The sequence below is a fragment of the Haliotis cracherodii genome, unplaced genomic scaffold, assembly GCF_022045235.1.
Source record: "Haliotis cracherodii isolate W230 unplaced genomic scaffold, xgHalCrac1.p SCAF_3, whole genome shotgun sequence".
Classification (NCBI taxonomy): domain Eukaryota; kingdom Metazoa; phylum Mollusca; class Gastropoda; order Lepetellida; family Haliotidae; genus Haliotis; species Haliotis cracherodii.
The window spans coordinates 67,446,650-67,464,037 of NW_027266286.1; the positions used below are offsets into that span (position 1 = coordinate 67,446,650).

At 42.1% G+C, this 17,388-nt stretch overlaps 1 protein-coding gene across 16 annotated transcripts in view; it reads right to left on the minus strand.

The window, feature by feature from the left end:
* Nucleotides 1-1,641: 1,641 nt before the first annotated feature.
* The window catches only part of LOC139475077 (phosphatidylinositol-binding clathrin assembly protein LAP-like), a 68,367-nt gene continuing 52,620 nt past the window's right edge, over nt 1,642-17,388 (minus strand). For 9 of the 16 annotated variants that reach the window (XM_071258312.1, XM_071258310.1, XM_071258311.1 and 6 more), the window contains 8 exons: nt 16,869-16,916; nt 15,938-15,979; nt 14,355-14,405; nt 10,472-10,640; nt 9,543-9,717; nt 8,781-8,855; nt 6,055-6,238; nt 1,642-5,205 (listed from right to left, as the gene is read on the minus strand). In XM_071258312.1, coding sequence (XP_071114413.1) covers nt 6,077-6,238; nt 8,781-8,855; nt 9,543-9,717; nt 10,472-10,640; nt 14,355-14,405; nt 15,938-15,979; nt 16,869-16,916 — 722 coding nt within the window. In that variant the 3' untranslated portion in view covers nt 1,642-5,205; nt 6,055-6,076. The remainder of the gene's footprint in view (nt 5,206-6,054; nt 6,239-8,780; nt 8,856-9,542; nt 9,718-10,471; nt 10,641-14,354; nt 14,406-15,937; nt 15,980-16,868; nt 16,917-17,388) is intronic. The other 7 variants (XM_071258323.1, XM_071258320.1, XM_071258315.1 and 4 more) reach the window with 4 other exon arrangements.

The window sequence follows — 17,388 nt, forward strand, 5'->3', positions numbered from 1 at the left end:
TCAATCATACAGGGGGACACAGGTCGCCCAGCCGTCGCAATTCTCTGTGCAGAGTTACATCCCTTGGGCACGCCTGAACGCCATGATATGTTGTTTCGAATCCCAGATCGCCCCGATTGTTTCTAGGTTCGGCAGCATCATACCCGTGGGTTTCACCAAAGTGGTAGACATCCGAGACCTGCATCACTTTCGGCTTTCCCCCTGACATTGGGCTATAACTGTTTGTTTGTTTGTTTGTTGTTTAACACCGCACTCAGCAATATTCCAGCTATATAACGGCGGTCTGTAAAAATCGAGTCTGGACCAGACAATCCAGTGATTGATATCATGAGCATCGACCCACGCAGTTGGGATCGATGACATGCATCAACCAAGTCAGCGAGCCTGACCACCTGATCCCGTTAGTCGCCTTTTACGACAAGCAACTCAGTCATAAAGTGTACCAGATTTGACAGACTGATGACAAACATGTCACTGCAATAGGAAATACTTCCGCAGAATGTTCCACAACTTTCATTGTCATGGTCAACATCACTTTCATAAATAAGAACAGAAGAAGGACATATTTCTCATATATTTATTTTCACCTGTTGTGACATAGTTGCCTACAGATGCTCTATACCTTCTGCTCTGCCATATAGTAATGGTTATCACACATACACAGTGACAAGTGACACCACCTTTGCAGAATGCCGGAGCATCATACAAGGGTGGTAACTCCATGCTACCAATGAGGACGATGGACTAAAGGTGATATAACTCTATAATGTTATGTAGGACAGTTGTCTGACCCGAGTCCTCTGGTGGCTTGTAGACTGAATCAGAGCATTCTGGAGATGTACAGTTAAAGCGGCGGTGGCTAACACCGTGGCTGATTCTTACACCATATCAAGCTGGAGCTTGAGAAGCTACTAGGACATTAAGTACTAATACACCTTGGGCCGTACATAAATTGGCCGTGCTGGACCAATTGTAGGAATATTTCCTGAACTTCGGACTGGTAATACTGCGTTAGCATCATGATGTTTGGAATCAATGATTGACCTTGAAGGTCTGAACACTTTGGAGCTGTGCTAATGGACCCAAGGCATGTCTTATTAAATATACAAGGAACAGAACTAGGACATCAAGTACAAATGTACTAATGAAGACTCATTTCCTTGAAAAATTTACAAAACACAAATTCCCAATATAACAATGTCAAAACATTTCTATGTAGGTTAAAGACTATTAAGAATAATTTATTGGTATGTGTGACTTGAGGCTAGTCTTCCTACTAGAAGACAGAATAAGCTTATATAATGTCGGATAGAAAGGTTGTCTACATATGTTCAATGACATTTACAATGAACATATACTACATCCTTGGTCAAGCGATGAAGAAGTAATATTTCCGCATTCAGCTCACTAACTTCTACCATAAATAGAAGTCCAATAGTGGATGTGTCCATCTAACCGTTCAACCTGTGGCCATGATATGCTTACCACATGTTCCTCCCAAGTGGACACGAAGTGTGTGCCCTGTACCGGACATAGCTCATTGCAGTAAGGACAAAGAAAGGGATGACCGGTCAGTGAATCTACAGAATTCACCAATCTCATTAAAATCAGATCTTAGTGCTCGCTACTGCTACACAAGATCCGATTTTAATGAGATTGTTTCCAGATCAGCGGATTTCAGCAAACGGTCATTTCTGTGATAGATCAGATCATCAACTTCTGCAATGGTCCTAAAGATCACTGTTCAGACACAACATATCAGTCAGGTCATCCCTGAGACTGGTAGTGAAATGAAACAAGTTACAATAAGCAAGCTAATGCCCTACAATAATGCCTAGTCGAATCTCTGCCACACACTGATACGCCACGACAACCCAGGATCCCACAATCTGGTGTATACTGACAATAACAACAAAGTGCCTCCAGGAACCACACTGGTGATATAAATCTATGATATGATCTTCTATTTAACTAGTACAAGGATTACCTTAATTCATGATCGTTAAATAGGAGCTGATATTAGTATAATTAACTACTGTAGATAATTTATGACATATATAAAGTGTAGCAGACACACACAACACTATGCTTGTGTGGCACTATATACAGTTTACAGTATACAACAGACAACAGTGCCTCCAGTGCATACAGGGCTTTACTATTAAATCTTTTATGCAGAAACATTACTTAGGTTTAACATGAACTTATCCATATATATATATATCCACATTGTAAAACATACAGATTGACCAAACCTTCAGCTAATCATCAATATTCACGAAATATACATTGTTTCTGATAAAATGTCTTCATTATGAGCATAAATATCGAAAAAGAATTCAGTTTTAGCAAAACTACACAAGACAATACCTAGGTACATATACTGCTCAAAATGTGCAAAGGATCACACCTTTGACTAAAGATGACTACTTTGATCCCTAGCAAATGCTGAGTAGTATGTGTCCGTACTGCAACCACTACATGGGAGCTGGTGCTGTGTGTGCCGTCACTACGGTGTTGTATAAATTACACTTCCTTCAGTTACTCTGTGCATGAATAACAACTGACATTCTGAAGACAGAAACAAGCATACATTAACAGCAGGCAAAACGTCGTCCCTTCTAACAATCACAGAGGAAACAGTGTAATAACAACAAAAACAACATAATGATTCTGCGAGGAGAACAAGCGCCCTGATTGGTTGGCCGTGTAAGTAGATGGTAGCATTTCACGATACTCTGGCTAACTAGTCATGTAAATGAGGGTAGTTGTTCCAGACACTTGGGAAATACTGTAATCGTTATTCGTTAACTCTATTTTCCTTAAAACTTTTACGGATAGGTATTTGATAACATTGAACAATAATAGTCGTATCAATTAATTCAAGTATATAATAAAGCAGGTACATTATGGTTAATATCTCTGATAATTTAAATCTTTGAGAATATCATACGATTCCCTCACAACCCTTATTAGCATGGATAGTTTCATAGGACTATGTAATAACATTTCCGTGATAATCTTCAGGCCTAAGACAGGGTCTTCTCATCATTTCATTGGTTTACTATCATACAATAATCTCAAAATGACATATTTACATAACTCTGGGGTGAGTCGACTCTACATGGCCACGTCACTGCTCTAACTCAGGCAGATCTGCAGTTCTTAAGACTAAAATAAAATTAACAAAATCATGCAATCTTTTTCATAATTCATCTCTTAAAATATATTTTACAAAAAAGCAAAAGCTGTGTAACTGAACTATTGCGTAAAACCACCATGATACAGAAACGTCATCGGAAGCGGGTGAAACTTGCATACTAGTGATACAGGAACTCCTCACATCAACAGAGGCAATGACCAGTGTATGGAGCCTGCATATTACCAGTCATACAGGAACTCCTCACATCAACAGAGGCAATGACCAGTGTATGGAGCCTGCATATTACCAGTCATACAGGAACTTCACACATCATTAGAGGCAATGACCAGTGTATGGAGCCTGCATGCTACCCATGACAAGAACCACGCATTCAGTAGTTCCAAGCACTAGCGAATGTTTTCTGCTGGCCTGATGAAGTCCTTTGACTTCAAACCAAGCATGCTTGTTGATAATGAAGAACATTTACAAGGTGATTCAATCAATCAATTCGTGTGGCCTACACAACTCAAGGCTGACACTGGTGATATTTGTTCATTCATGTGATAATACATGAATTTGAAATGAACAATTGAATAGTGTAGCCTATGTATATTTGTGTATATCTCCCGCAGATTGTGCTGATTGACACATGTTGTTACAGAGTTGTTACAGAGTTGGTACATGTGTCGACACATGTTCACTGGACACCTGGTTACATGCAACTTACAAACCACTGCTTGGCTACAGAACGCAGGGTTGGGGCCAGATGTGGAAATTTCGCAGTTGACACTGAACAATACATCTCACACATCTCTAGACAATCTAAATTCCTCTACGATCCCTCCAAGGGTGTCTTGCTTGAAGGGCCGCTTCTCATCTGCGGCTTGCTTTCAAGCAGGAACAAGGGAGGCAACTCCTATGCATGACTACACAAAAAGAGCTAGTCCATCACTTATACACATGTAAGTACCAACAGCTGTGTTTTGGCAGCTCCTATACATGTAGACATATATATTAATATATATACACAAAAATTCATATAATTGCCATCTTTGATTTTATGATAAATTTTGATATATTGTGCATGTAAGATGACTTTCGGACTCAATTTTATGTATTAAACATATGAGAGGAGATTTGTGTGATGTTGGGTAACTCAACTGTGCGACAAAGTGTGATATTTGGCATTGATATTGTGGAAAATTTTCAGAAAGTTTCAAATTATTTTATTACAGCAAAAAAGATTTTTTTAAATTTCAATGCAGAAGGTAATTCAATATCTCAATGAAAAAACCTTCAGAATCCCTGAACCAATACACTTGTCACTACTTTCTGCATAACACAATGACCAACATTAACACTTACAGAAGTTGTCTACATTTTGTTGTGCTGCTTTGGCTAGTGAATGTACCATGCATAAAAAATAGGGGTGTCATGATTATATATTGGCCAGAATACAAATCGTTTCTTCTTGTATATTGATACTCGATATTTGAGACGAATCAAAAGTACCAAAGTGAAAAGCAACACGAGAAGTTTGATGGCAAAACATCAGCCAATCACACAAAAACGACCTTTACGTCAAGGTTTAAAATAGCTTTTAATCAACTATTAATGGCTAAGTAAAGTCTGACATTCCAAATTTGGTGCAAGTTCTTCACAGCATTATGTAGTAAGTTGGTGCTGTATAATGGCTATGTATCAGAAGCTATATGTGGTGATTGATGCTCTACATATGCACGTGTGTCATGACACCCCTAATAAAAGACGTGTAGAGTGTGCTACACCCACAGATGACATTGCACAGTTGACGATGTCTCAAATGTTGACTAGTTACCCGCCTACCTATACAATATGTCCTGATAACTGTACACTATCTCGGGCAAAGAGGGGTGGGGCCAGGACTCGGAGCATCTAGTGTACACTTCTAGGCTGTCACACTACACCAGATAGTCAGAGTAGGCCAAGGGTATTATCTTTGCAACATCCACCAATATGTACACAAGTTCACAGTCTATGTCATTTGTACAACAAATATGTTCATCTTCTGGTCTGTTGTCAACCTGAAAAAGAAGAGATACATAATGACACACAAACTAAGCCAAACATGTAAGTGAGTGATTTGATTTGTTTGTTGTTTATCACCGCACTCAGTAATATTCCAATTATATGACGGCAGTTTGTATATAATCGAGTCTGGACCAGACAATCCAGTGATTGAGCATCGATCCACGCAATTGAGACACGATGACAGGTACCAACCAAGCCAGTGAGCCATTAGTCGCCTCTTACGACAAGCATAGTCACCTTTTACGGCAAGCATGGGTTGCTGAAGACCTATTCTACCCCAGTTCTTCACAGGTCTATAAGTGAGAGAGTGAGTTTGGTTCAACATGGAACAATATTCCAGTCATATCCCAGCGTGTCAGCTTCATGTGGGAGGAAAGCCAGTATTGCTGCAGGCCTTCACTGTTTACCACTTTGGTACAACCCACGAGCATCGGTATGGTGCTGACAAATAATCAGAGCAAACCAGGATTCATGCCCAAGATCAAAAGGTCTCTGGCACACTTAAAGGGACACTACTCAGGTTTAAACAACTGGGACAACCATACCCCTCCCAATGCATGAAATATACGAAATGAAAATATAGTTACAGAACAAAATCATTTATGAATGACAGTGCACTGGGTACACACAGAGAACTGATTCCCATTTAATTTACTTCAGACTTAGAATCTGACCTACATAAATCACTGACAGCAAAAATGGCTTAAATGTTTAGTTTATTCTGCAGGTATTGCATCTTGAAATTGCAGTGATCAAGGATGATTTCTTCACCTACCCACATATCTTCTGGTATGCATGAAATAAGTACTGAACTGCTGAATATTACTGTGACCAATGCTTACCTTGAGACAAGCAAGCTGGGCCTCACAATGCCCCGAATGGATCATTCATATTGTTGGATTGTGGCATGGGTGGGCGTGGCTGCTGGAATCCCATTGGCTGCATCCTGGCCCCATACATCTGTGGCTGCTGCCCCATCCCCATGTTCATACCCATCATCTGGGGGGACTGCTGCTGGCCCATGCCCTGCAACAGGAAGCAAGTGATGCAGATAATGATCCATATTTCAGACATTAAGTACCAATGATGCACATACCCAACAGTAAGCCTTAATGGTGCATATACCTGGCAGAGGGCCCTGATGAAGCATATCCCCAACAGTAAGCTTTAGTGATGAATAAACCAGACAGGGCCCTGATGATGCATATACCCAGCAGTAAGCCTTAATGGTGCATATACCTGGCAGAGGGCCCTGATGAAGCATATCCCCAACAGTAAGCTTTAGTGATGAATAAACCAGACAGGGCCCTGATGATGCATATACCCAACAGTAAGCCTTAATGGTGCATATACCTGGCAGAGGGCCCTGGTGAAGCATATACCCAACAGTAAGCTTTAGTGATGAATATACCAGAGGGCCCTGATGATGCATATACCCAACAGTAAGCTTTAGTGATGAATATACCAGAGGGCCCTGGTGAAGCATATACCCAACAGTAAGCTTTAGTGATGAATATACCAGAGGGCCCTGGTGAAGCATATACCCAACAGTAAGCCTTAATAGTGCATATACCAGGCAGAGGGCCCTGGTAAAGCATATACCCAACAGTAAGCCTTAATGGTGCATATACCAGGCAGAGGGCCCTGATGAAGCATATACCCAACAGTAAGCTTTAGTGATGAATAAACCAGACAGGGCCCTGATGATGCATATACCCAACAGTAAGCCTTAATGGTGCATATACCAGGCAGAGGGACCTGGTGAGGCATATACTCAACAATTAGTCTTACTGGTGAATAGACCAGCAAAGGGCCCTAATGATTCATATAGTTGGCAGAAAGCCTTAATGTTGCATATACTAAATGGTGCAATACATGTATGCTGCACATACTCAACAGAAAGTCTTAATGGTGACTATACTTGGCAGAAGGTCCTAATGACACATATACTAGGCAGAAAGCCTTACTGTTGCATATACTAGTAATACATGTATGCTTCATATACTCAACAGAAAGTCATAATGGCGAATATACTAGGCAGGTGTTCCTTTTGATGTATATACTCAACAGATATCCTATCCTTAATGGTGCACATACCCCACATGATCAAGCCCTGACCATGTATCATGGTATGTAGATAATAATACAAGACAGAAAGTCTGGATCGTTATGGGATATAACCACTGACAATTTCATAACAACCATTTACTTCCATACCTCATCTACAGGCCTACTTCCATACCTCATCTACTGGCCTACTTCAATACCTCATCTACTGGCCTACTTCCATACCTCATCTACTGGCCTACTTCAATACCTCATCTACTGGCCTACTTCCATACCTCATCTACTGGCCTACTTCCATACCTCATCTACTGGCCTACTTCAATACCCCATCTACTGGCCATACTTCTATACCTCATCTACTGGCCTACTTCATTACCTCATCTACTGGCCTACTTCCATACCCCATCTACTGGCCTACTTCCATCCCTCATCTACTGGCCTACTTCCATACCCCATCTACTGGCCTACTTCCATACCCCATCTACTGGCCTACTTCCATCCCTCATCTACTGGCCTACTTCCATACCTCATCTACTGGCCTACTTCCATACCTCATCTACTGGCCTACTTCCATACCTCATCTACTGGCCTACTTCCATACCTCATCTACTGGCCTACTTCATTACCTCATCTACTGGCCTACTTCCATACCCCATCTACTGGCCTACTTCCATACCCCATCTACTGGCCTACTTCCATACCCCATCTACTGGCCTACTTCCATACCTCATCTACTGGCCTACTTCATTACTTCATCTACTGGCCTACTTCCATACCTCATCTACTGGCCTGCTTAAATACCTCATCTACTGGCCTACTTCCATCCCTCATCTACTGGCCTACTTCCATCCCTCATCTACTGGCCTACTTCCATCCCTCATCTACTGGCCTACTTCCATACCTCATCTACTGGCCTACTTCCATCCCTCATCTACTGGCCTACTTCCATCCCTCATCTACTGGCCTACTTCCATCCCTCATCTACTGGCCTACTTCCATACCTCATCTACTGGCCTACTTCCATCCCTCATCTACTGGCCTACTTCCATACCTCATCTACTGGCCTACTTCCATCCCTCATCTACTGGCCTACTTCCATCCCTCATCTACTGGCCTACTTCCATACCTCATCTACTGGCCTACTTCCATCCCTCATCTACTTCCATCCCTCATCTCCTGGCCTACTTCCATCCCTCATCTCCTGGCCTACTTCCATCCCTCATCTACTGGCCTACTTCCATCCCTCATCTACTTCCATCCCTCATCTCCTGGCCTACTTCCATCCCTCATCTACTGGCCTACTTCCATACCTCATCTACTGGCCTACTTCCATCCCTCATCTACTTCCATACCTCATCTACTGGCCTACTTCCATCCCTCATCTACTGGCCTACTTCCATCCCTCATCTACTGGCCTACTTCCATCCCTCATCTACTGGCCTACTTCCATCCTTCATCTACTTCCATACCTCATCTACTGGCCACTATCAAACATACATACCATCATGGGTTGCTGTCCTTGAATCATCCCAGGCTGAGCATAGCCCATACCTCCCTGCATAGGAGGCGCTCCCATCTACAACATCAACAGTGGAGTGAGTGTGTCAGTCAGTTGGGAGTATTGCTATCCCAAACAGTATGCCTGTCATATCATGGTGAGTCACGTTAATGTGGGAAGAAAGCCTGAAGTGATGCAGGTCTCAGTTTACAACTTTGGTGAACTCCACGAGCTGACATACCTAGAAACATATGTGGGGAATTGAACCTGGGTATTCCAAGTGACGAGTGAACGCCTTAACCACTAGGCTACCCCACCGTCTCTTAATATGAAAGAATCACTGCACGATAAATTAACTATAGTGATGCAGGTCTCTGATGTTTACCACTGAGATACTATGACGCAGTTTAGCATGAATACCCCACTCAGACACAGTATACGGACTCCCGGCTGACCAGTCATTGTTTTAGCCCCTTAATGCCCTTAATCTTTTCACGTCTTTTGGTATGACGCGGCCAGGGATGAAACCCCCGCCCTTCCACTCTCCGTGCAGTTGCTTTACCCCTAGACCCTGGAAGGAGGCGGTCTGTATTTTTTGGAGAAAAAAATCTACATTTCTCAGTGTGCATTATAATATATTTCAGTACACATTGTACATAAGAAAATATGGCAATCTAAAGATTAATTAATACTGGCCAAAGAGAAAGCTTGTGTCAAATTGTTTACAATGTAACTAGTTTTAAGAATTTCACATTTGTGACTGACCATTGGCTGCTGAAACTGCTGTCCCATTGGTTGCTGGCCCATTGGTGGCTGGTTCAGTGGCTGCTGACCTATCGCTGACTGGTTCCACGTAGTCGATGCCATTGCGGAGGTCATCTGCCAGTTGGTACCCCCAGTCAGCTTCTGCTCTCCTTTAGGCTGCCATTGGTGCTCAGCTCTGAAACACAACAACCACAGCTTACACACAATGGAAATCTTACCCCCAGTCGATTGTCCCTATTTCATTAAACACATATATTTCTATTTTCAATTTCAAAAGGTGAGTGAGTGACTGAGTTGGGATTAACGCCGTTTTTAACAGTATTACAGTTATATCACGTCATGTCAGCTTAATGTGGGAGGAAAGCCCGAAGTGATGCAGGTCTCAGATATTGACCACTTTGGTGAAACCCACGTGCTGACAAACCATGAAACAAAACAGGGGGAACCATGATTCGAACCCACAACTGTAGGTTTCTCATGTGCCCAAGGGATGCAACTCTGCACAGCGAATTGTGGTGCCTTACACAATTGGGCCACCCATGCCCCCAGACAACCCAGTGATTGATAATATGAACGATCCTGTCTTAATTGTTTGTTTGTTTTGTTTGTTTGTTCCAGCTATATGACGGCGATCAGGAAAAAATTGAGTCTAGACCAGCCAATCAAGTGATTGGTATCATGAGCATCTATCTACGCAATTGGGATACTATGACATGCATCGACAAAGTCAGAGAGCCTGATCAACCGATCCCGTTTGTCCCCTTTACGGCAAGCATGGGTTGTTGAAGACCTATTCTACCCCGGATCTTCACAGGTTCGATCCTGCCTTAAGGGTACGATGACACTACAAGTCACCAAGCCTGACCACCTGATCCATGAAGTCACCTCATACGGCCAATTCTAACCTGGAATCTCTACGGGGAACTTACTTCTTGACCTGTTGTGCCGGGCCCCCGATGTGGAGGTTGCCTGCGAGTGTGGAGAGGCTGCTGTCAAGGTCCCCTGCCAGGAGCTTTGTAGAGTCTGTTTTCTTTTGGTTACTGTCTACCTGGTTCGGCTTGTTGTGTGGCTGGAGAACCTCGCCAAATGCATCAAAACCTACAACAACCATGTCTTGCTTCAGCCTATCCTTTTCGATTTGTTGTCTTATGTAAACCATGAGATATTAGGTATTAGAGTATTAACATCGAGTGAGGCTATTAATGTGACAAATTACATTGTTATGTAAAGGACACCACAAATTCTACATTTATATGAACAAGAAAATATATACTTTTAACAAAAACATCGAATTTTGGAAATTTACGTTGTTGAAAACTCCATAATGCCTTTAAATGTCTTTAAATACTTCATTTTTTTATATTGGTAAGAACAAGCAGCTTTCAATGAAGAAATTAATTTTCATGTTCATAACATTAGAATAAACATGGTACACACAACATAAGAATGTCAACACTAGTATGTATATGTGTCAGTTTATGACATGATTTCTCCATCCATGACACAGGATAAATAAAACTAAAAGAAATCTGAAAAGAAATGACATGCTTGAAGTCTAACAGAAAACACTGACACGGTCCAACCCATCAATGACACACATGAAACACTACGTTGATTTCACCGTGTTGTTTAAACATACAGACACTCACACAATTTCCATACAAAACACTGACTATAATATCGACACTCAAACTGTAAACTGTGTTGCAAAACACTGCATAATCAAAATGATAATTTAATGACAATTAACTGTGCAATAGAAAAATCGATACTCTTGAGCTGTTTTCCATCTTGTAAGGGAATATAACCATAATAATTTCTTCCTGGTGTAAATGAATGGCGCGATATGCCACAGCCAACTGTATTTCTTGTATGTTTAATGCTTCACGTTGCACTATTACAGCCGTATTGCAGCCATATGATGTATATATACTGAACAAAAACATTTATGGATCACAAATACTTTTTGGGAATAATTTTTTGTAGAGAAGACTGAGTACATAACTTCAACAAAAATATTCCCCAAAATATACACAATCCATATTTTTTTGTACAGAAATATATTGTGTGCACATCATTTCACACATTTGGGGTAACGGGAACGTCCAATGCACCTTATCCAGTAACAAAACGCCACCTTCTACAACGATCATTGATTGAAAGAGAGGTGCCAGTTTCCATCGTCAGAAACATAATTGCACCTGAATCAGAAAACCAGCCTATGACAATGTGAGCAACACTCCATAAACCTGAGGTACAATAAACCAGACTCAGCCCGGTCAACAAGGACACTAGAGTAGTTGCTGGTGAGGAGTACTAGTCATGTCTATTCTACGCTGCCATTGTGACTGCCTCACCCTAAACTCAGGTAACTTTGGCCACTGGGTATATATTCTGACCCAAACACCCATAGGTGTAAACATAAATCCCTGAATACCCACAGGTGTAAACACAAGGCATTGAATACCCACAGGTGTAAACGCAAGGCCATGATTACCCACAGGTGTCAACATAAGGCATTGAATACACACAGGTGTAAACACAAGGCACTGGATACCCAACGGGTGTAAACACAAGGCCCTGAATACCCACAGGTGTAAACACAGAACCTGAATACCCACAGGTGTAAACACAAGGCCCTGAATACCCACAGGTGTAAACACAAGGCCCTGAATACCCACAGCTCTAAACACAAGGCACTGAATAGCCACAGGTGTAAACACAAGGCCCTGAATACCCACAGCTCTAAACACAAGGCACTGAATAGCCACAGGTGTAAACACAAAGCACAGGTGTAAACATGAGGCCCTGAATACCCACAGGTGTAAACACAAGGCCTTGAATACCCACAGGTGTAAACACACGGCCCTGAATACCCACAGCTGTAAACACAAGGCCTTGAATACCCACAGGTGTAAACACAAGGCCCTGAATACCCACAGGTGTAAACACAAGGCCATGAATACCCACAGCTCTAAACACAAGGCCCTGAATACCCACAGATGTAAACGGAAGGCACTGAATACCCACAAATGTAAACACAAGGCCCTGAATACCCACAGGTGTAAACACAAGGCCCTGAATAACCACAGGTGTAAACAGAAGGCCCTGGATGCCAACAGCTGTAAACACAAGGCACTGAATACCCACAGGTATAAACAGAAGACCCTGAATAGCCACAGGTGTAAACACAAAGCCCTGAATAGCCACAGGTGTAAACACAAGGCCCTGAATAGCAACAGGTGTAAACACAATGCCCTGAATACCCACAGCTGTAAACACAAGGCCATGAATACCCACAGGTGTAAACAGAAGGCCCTGAATACCCACAGCTGTAAACACAGGGCCCTGAATACCCACAGCTGTAAACACAGGGCCCTGAATACCCACAGGTGTAAACACAAGACACTGAATACCCACAGGTGTAAACAGAAGGCACTGAATACCCACAGCTGTAAACACAAGGCCCTGAATACCCACAGCTGTAAACACAGGGCCTTGAATACCCACAGGTGTAAACACAAGACACTGAATACCCACAGGTGTAAACAGAAGGCCCTGAATAACCACAGGTGTAAACAGAAGGCCCTGAATAACCACAGGTGTAAACAGAAGGCACTGGACCATCCTGAATACCCACTGAGAGTAAACATGTGTCTTAACTTCTCGTTCCACCCAACACCCACCCACCCATGAGGTAGGAATTGTCACCAATTCTACACAAACTGTGCAGCTATCAACAGAATAACAACAAGAAAACATGTGGAGAGGAAAACACAAACAATAATCAACCCAACAATATGCTTAAACATACGATGTACTCATCAAAATAATTATTCAGAACTGAAATTCTACAAGTTCATCTCAAACATTTAAACACTGACTTGAGCACTACTGGCAAACAAGGTTACTGGGGGTACAATCTGCCTCTTCCCTTGCATATCATGCAACTTGCAGTCCAACTCTTGCCATCGAGTGAGTGCGCAATAGCAATAATACCTCTTAGCAATATTACAGCAATATCACATCAGGGTGAGTGAGTTGGGTTTAACGCCGCTTTTAACAGTATTCCAGTTATATCACGGCGTGTCAGCTTAATGTGGGAGGAAAGCCCGAAGTGATGCAGGTCTCAGACATTTACCACTTCGGTGAAACCCACGAGCACGGGTATGGTGCTGACAAACCTAGAAACATAGTCGGGGCGAACCGGGATTCGAACCCACATCATAGGTTTCTGGCATGCCCAAGGGACGCAACTCTGCACAGCGAATCGCGACGCCTTAGACGACTGGGCCACCCGTGCCCCCTCACATCAGGGGATACGAGAAATGGGCTTCACACATTGTACACATGTGGGAAATTGAACCTGAGGCTTCGGCGTGACGAGCAAACAGTTTAACCACAAGGCTACCCCACTGTCTGTTGCCATTGAGTGTCAGTCAGCAATGTCACAGCTATATCACAGTTAACCTGTAAGATATCAAGCCTGGACCAGGCAAACCACTCAGACAGCATGAGACTCAAAGTGGGATTCCAAATAATCTTGGTCACACCATAATCCAACTATCAGTGTAGCTTATGCTCACAAGCATGGGTAACAGGAACATCCAGCCTCGAAGGCCATTGCGAGATGTTCCTGTGCAACTAAGACAATCAGGTTGAATGTTTGAGATGAGACAGGTAGGTTCCTGGGACAGTTTCTACCAAAAGGGAAGGCCAACATAAATATCTACTGTCTAGTACAACATGACCAATACAGACAAGTGTACGGACAGACACATGGTGGACGGACAAGTCGTCCCCCCGTCTTACCACTGGTGTCAGAGTGTCCGGGGGCGGGGCTGGTGCGCCCCACCTGACCAGCTAAACAAACAAACATACATGTGTAAGGTAACAACATGCTCTGTGTACATACAAAGTGATATTGCTACATCATACTGAGGGTAAGTGATCTCACTATTTATTCCATGCAGGAACTGAACCAATGCTCTGCATTACCTAGTCCCCCATCCTTTACAAGGAAAACACAAAATAATTATGGAGGTCACTGATAGTGATACCTTGGACTGATAAACCTGTCAATACAGACCTAGATAGAGCACAAACTGTAGGAATGTCTCATTAATTATGTGCAATCTAAATAATTCAAATCACATCTATTTGGAGCCTTAAGGATCAATCAAAGAGACACATTTAGTGAACTAGCTACTGAGGGAGACTGCCACATTGAAGGAGATATTACTTCAGGGTGTTGGGTTTAATGCCTCTTTCACCTGTATCTCAGTTACATCTCGGCTTGTCAGCTTAATCTTGGAGGATCACCCAAAGTGATGCAGGTCTCAGACGTTTACCACTTTGGTGAAACCCGCAAGCCCCGGTATGGTGCTGACAAGCCTAGAAACACAATCGGGGCGAACCAGGAACCAGAAATAACTTGAACACAAACCACACATTAATTAAATGAAGGAATAATGTTTCTGATAAACTTCACCAAAAACACTGATAAACATGCATATTGTCATAATGTCCCATGCATACTGACATATTCAGCATAAATCTCAACCTAATCCAAACTATAATCATATCTACATTCTTGTTTTGACCAAAGCCCAAAGATCTACTGTAAAGATTAGCCTCCAGCAACAGAGAACTTCAGATCTCCAGATCTTAGTGTTCTTAGTGTTGAGCTAATATATAAATTCAAATTAACAACACTTAAAGTAACCCAGGACATGTTTTTGAAGAGAGAGCGATGGTCTGGAACAGCAGGTTGTACATAATGAATGAGGAACCACAAGGACACCCCACTGCTCATAGATGCAGAGCCACCTAAGCGACCTGGCAAGTAGACCAACACATTGTATAGAAGCTGAACCCATTTCTACAAACCAATTTTGGCACTACGATTGTTCCTAGTTTGTGTTAAGACATGGGGTCTAGCTAGTCTCAGCTGTAAGATCACACTGCAACTGTTCCAAGTCTGTGTTAAGACATGGGGCCTAGCTAGTCTCAGCTGTAAGATCACACTGCAACTGTTCCAAGTCTGTGTTAAGACATGGGGCCTAGCTAGTCTCAGCTGTAAGATCACACTGCAACTGTTCCAAGTCTGTGTTAAGACATGGCGCCTAGCTAGTCTCAGCTCTAAGATCATTTTTAACAGGACTCTGGACAAGGATAAGGTCACATGTATTAATAACTCTATAGTACAAACTCACAGCAATAAAGATAATCAACAAAAGAATTGCCCGGTTGTGTTATAAGGCACACAATGATTCCGGCCACGCAGTACCGGGCTGGCCTGGACACTCCAGGATAACAGTCTGAGACAAGGTGATGGTGAAGTGAAACAAGAAAAGAAACAGAATGTTGTGTTTTGGAGAATGTTCCTGGTGTACCTGTTTCCAGATAGGTAGGGGTGGTGCTTCGAGGGAGGTGTGCTGCAAGCAGACAGGACAGCGGGAATCAGACACTGGCAGCCACGCACAGACAACAGGCGGCATATCATGAGAGGGGAGAAACATTCCCTCAGTGGGAAGTCTCATGATATTGTATCAAGAATTAGTGTTGATCATAGATTCCATTTAAAGACAAAGACGAATTTTCCCTGAAGGGAAGATCTCAAAATTTAGCATCAAAAAGTTGTGTTAACCACTGATTCCATTACAAGAAAAAGAATTGCATTTTCAGTGAATAGGATGTCTAATGATACAGTATCAAGAATTAGCTGTGTTTCTTGTTGAGACTCCACTAAAAGAGACAAGATGTCATTTTTCTTGAATGGAAAATCTCAATAGAGAGATTAGATTCCAATAGTGAGAAAGAAGTGATGGTATCATTTCCCTTGAAATGGACACCTCATGATAGCTAGAACTGGTCTTGATAGAACTTCCTAAATGAGATATTTCAGGATATTGTAAAGATTACTTTTACCCTAAGTTCTGATAAAAGACAGCAAAAAAGGACTTTTTCTTTAATGGTATCTATACTACTCAAAAGAAGTTAAAGAACACCTAACTTTCTTGCATATGACTATAGTTAATCCGACATGCCATCACAAATTAACTCGTGAGTGAGTGAGTATTGTTTTAAGCCACTTTTAGCTATATTTCAGAAACGGGCTTCACAAGTCTTCAGCGTGATGAGCGAACACTAAAACCACTTAACTGCCCCACCGCCCCAACAGATTAACTTAAGCCAAATGACAAAACTGAGAGTTCTTTAACTTCTTCAGAGAAGTATATATTTGCCTACAAGGTATCCCAAAATGTGTGCACGTGTCCCTTTAGATGCAAAGTGGGAAGGGCTATTCAACAACACCATACTAACCTGGGCTTGGGGAGGCGGGAGACAGGCCACAATCGCCTGTAGCAAAACCTACAAGTTAACCAGCATGTTAGCATATCTAACTACACAATGCATACATGCCAGGCCTCATTTATCTCACTGGCGACAACAGCTCACTTTTTCTTCAACTAAATCAAAGCATGGGTAAAGAGTAATTGTTGTTCAGCTGAAAATTATCGGAAATTCCAATCAGTTTCAGACATCAATATTAACATGCAATTGCGTACCAGAAAAGGATGAATTTAATGTCAGATAAAATTAATTAAATTTATGTAATCTATTTTAATAAGGACTATCCTGATGTTTGGATATTGATTTACTTTGAAGAAAATAGCATTTTTTCCTCCGACTTCAAAAGTTACAAACACATTGAGTGAATTTCGTTTGGCATTTGACCAGCAATCTTGCAGCTATTCATAGCGATTGAATGCAGTTATAACACGTCGCAGATATATAAACACACTAGACATCTAACAGGTAGAAATAACATCACAAACTTAGG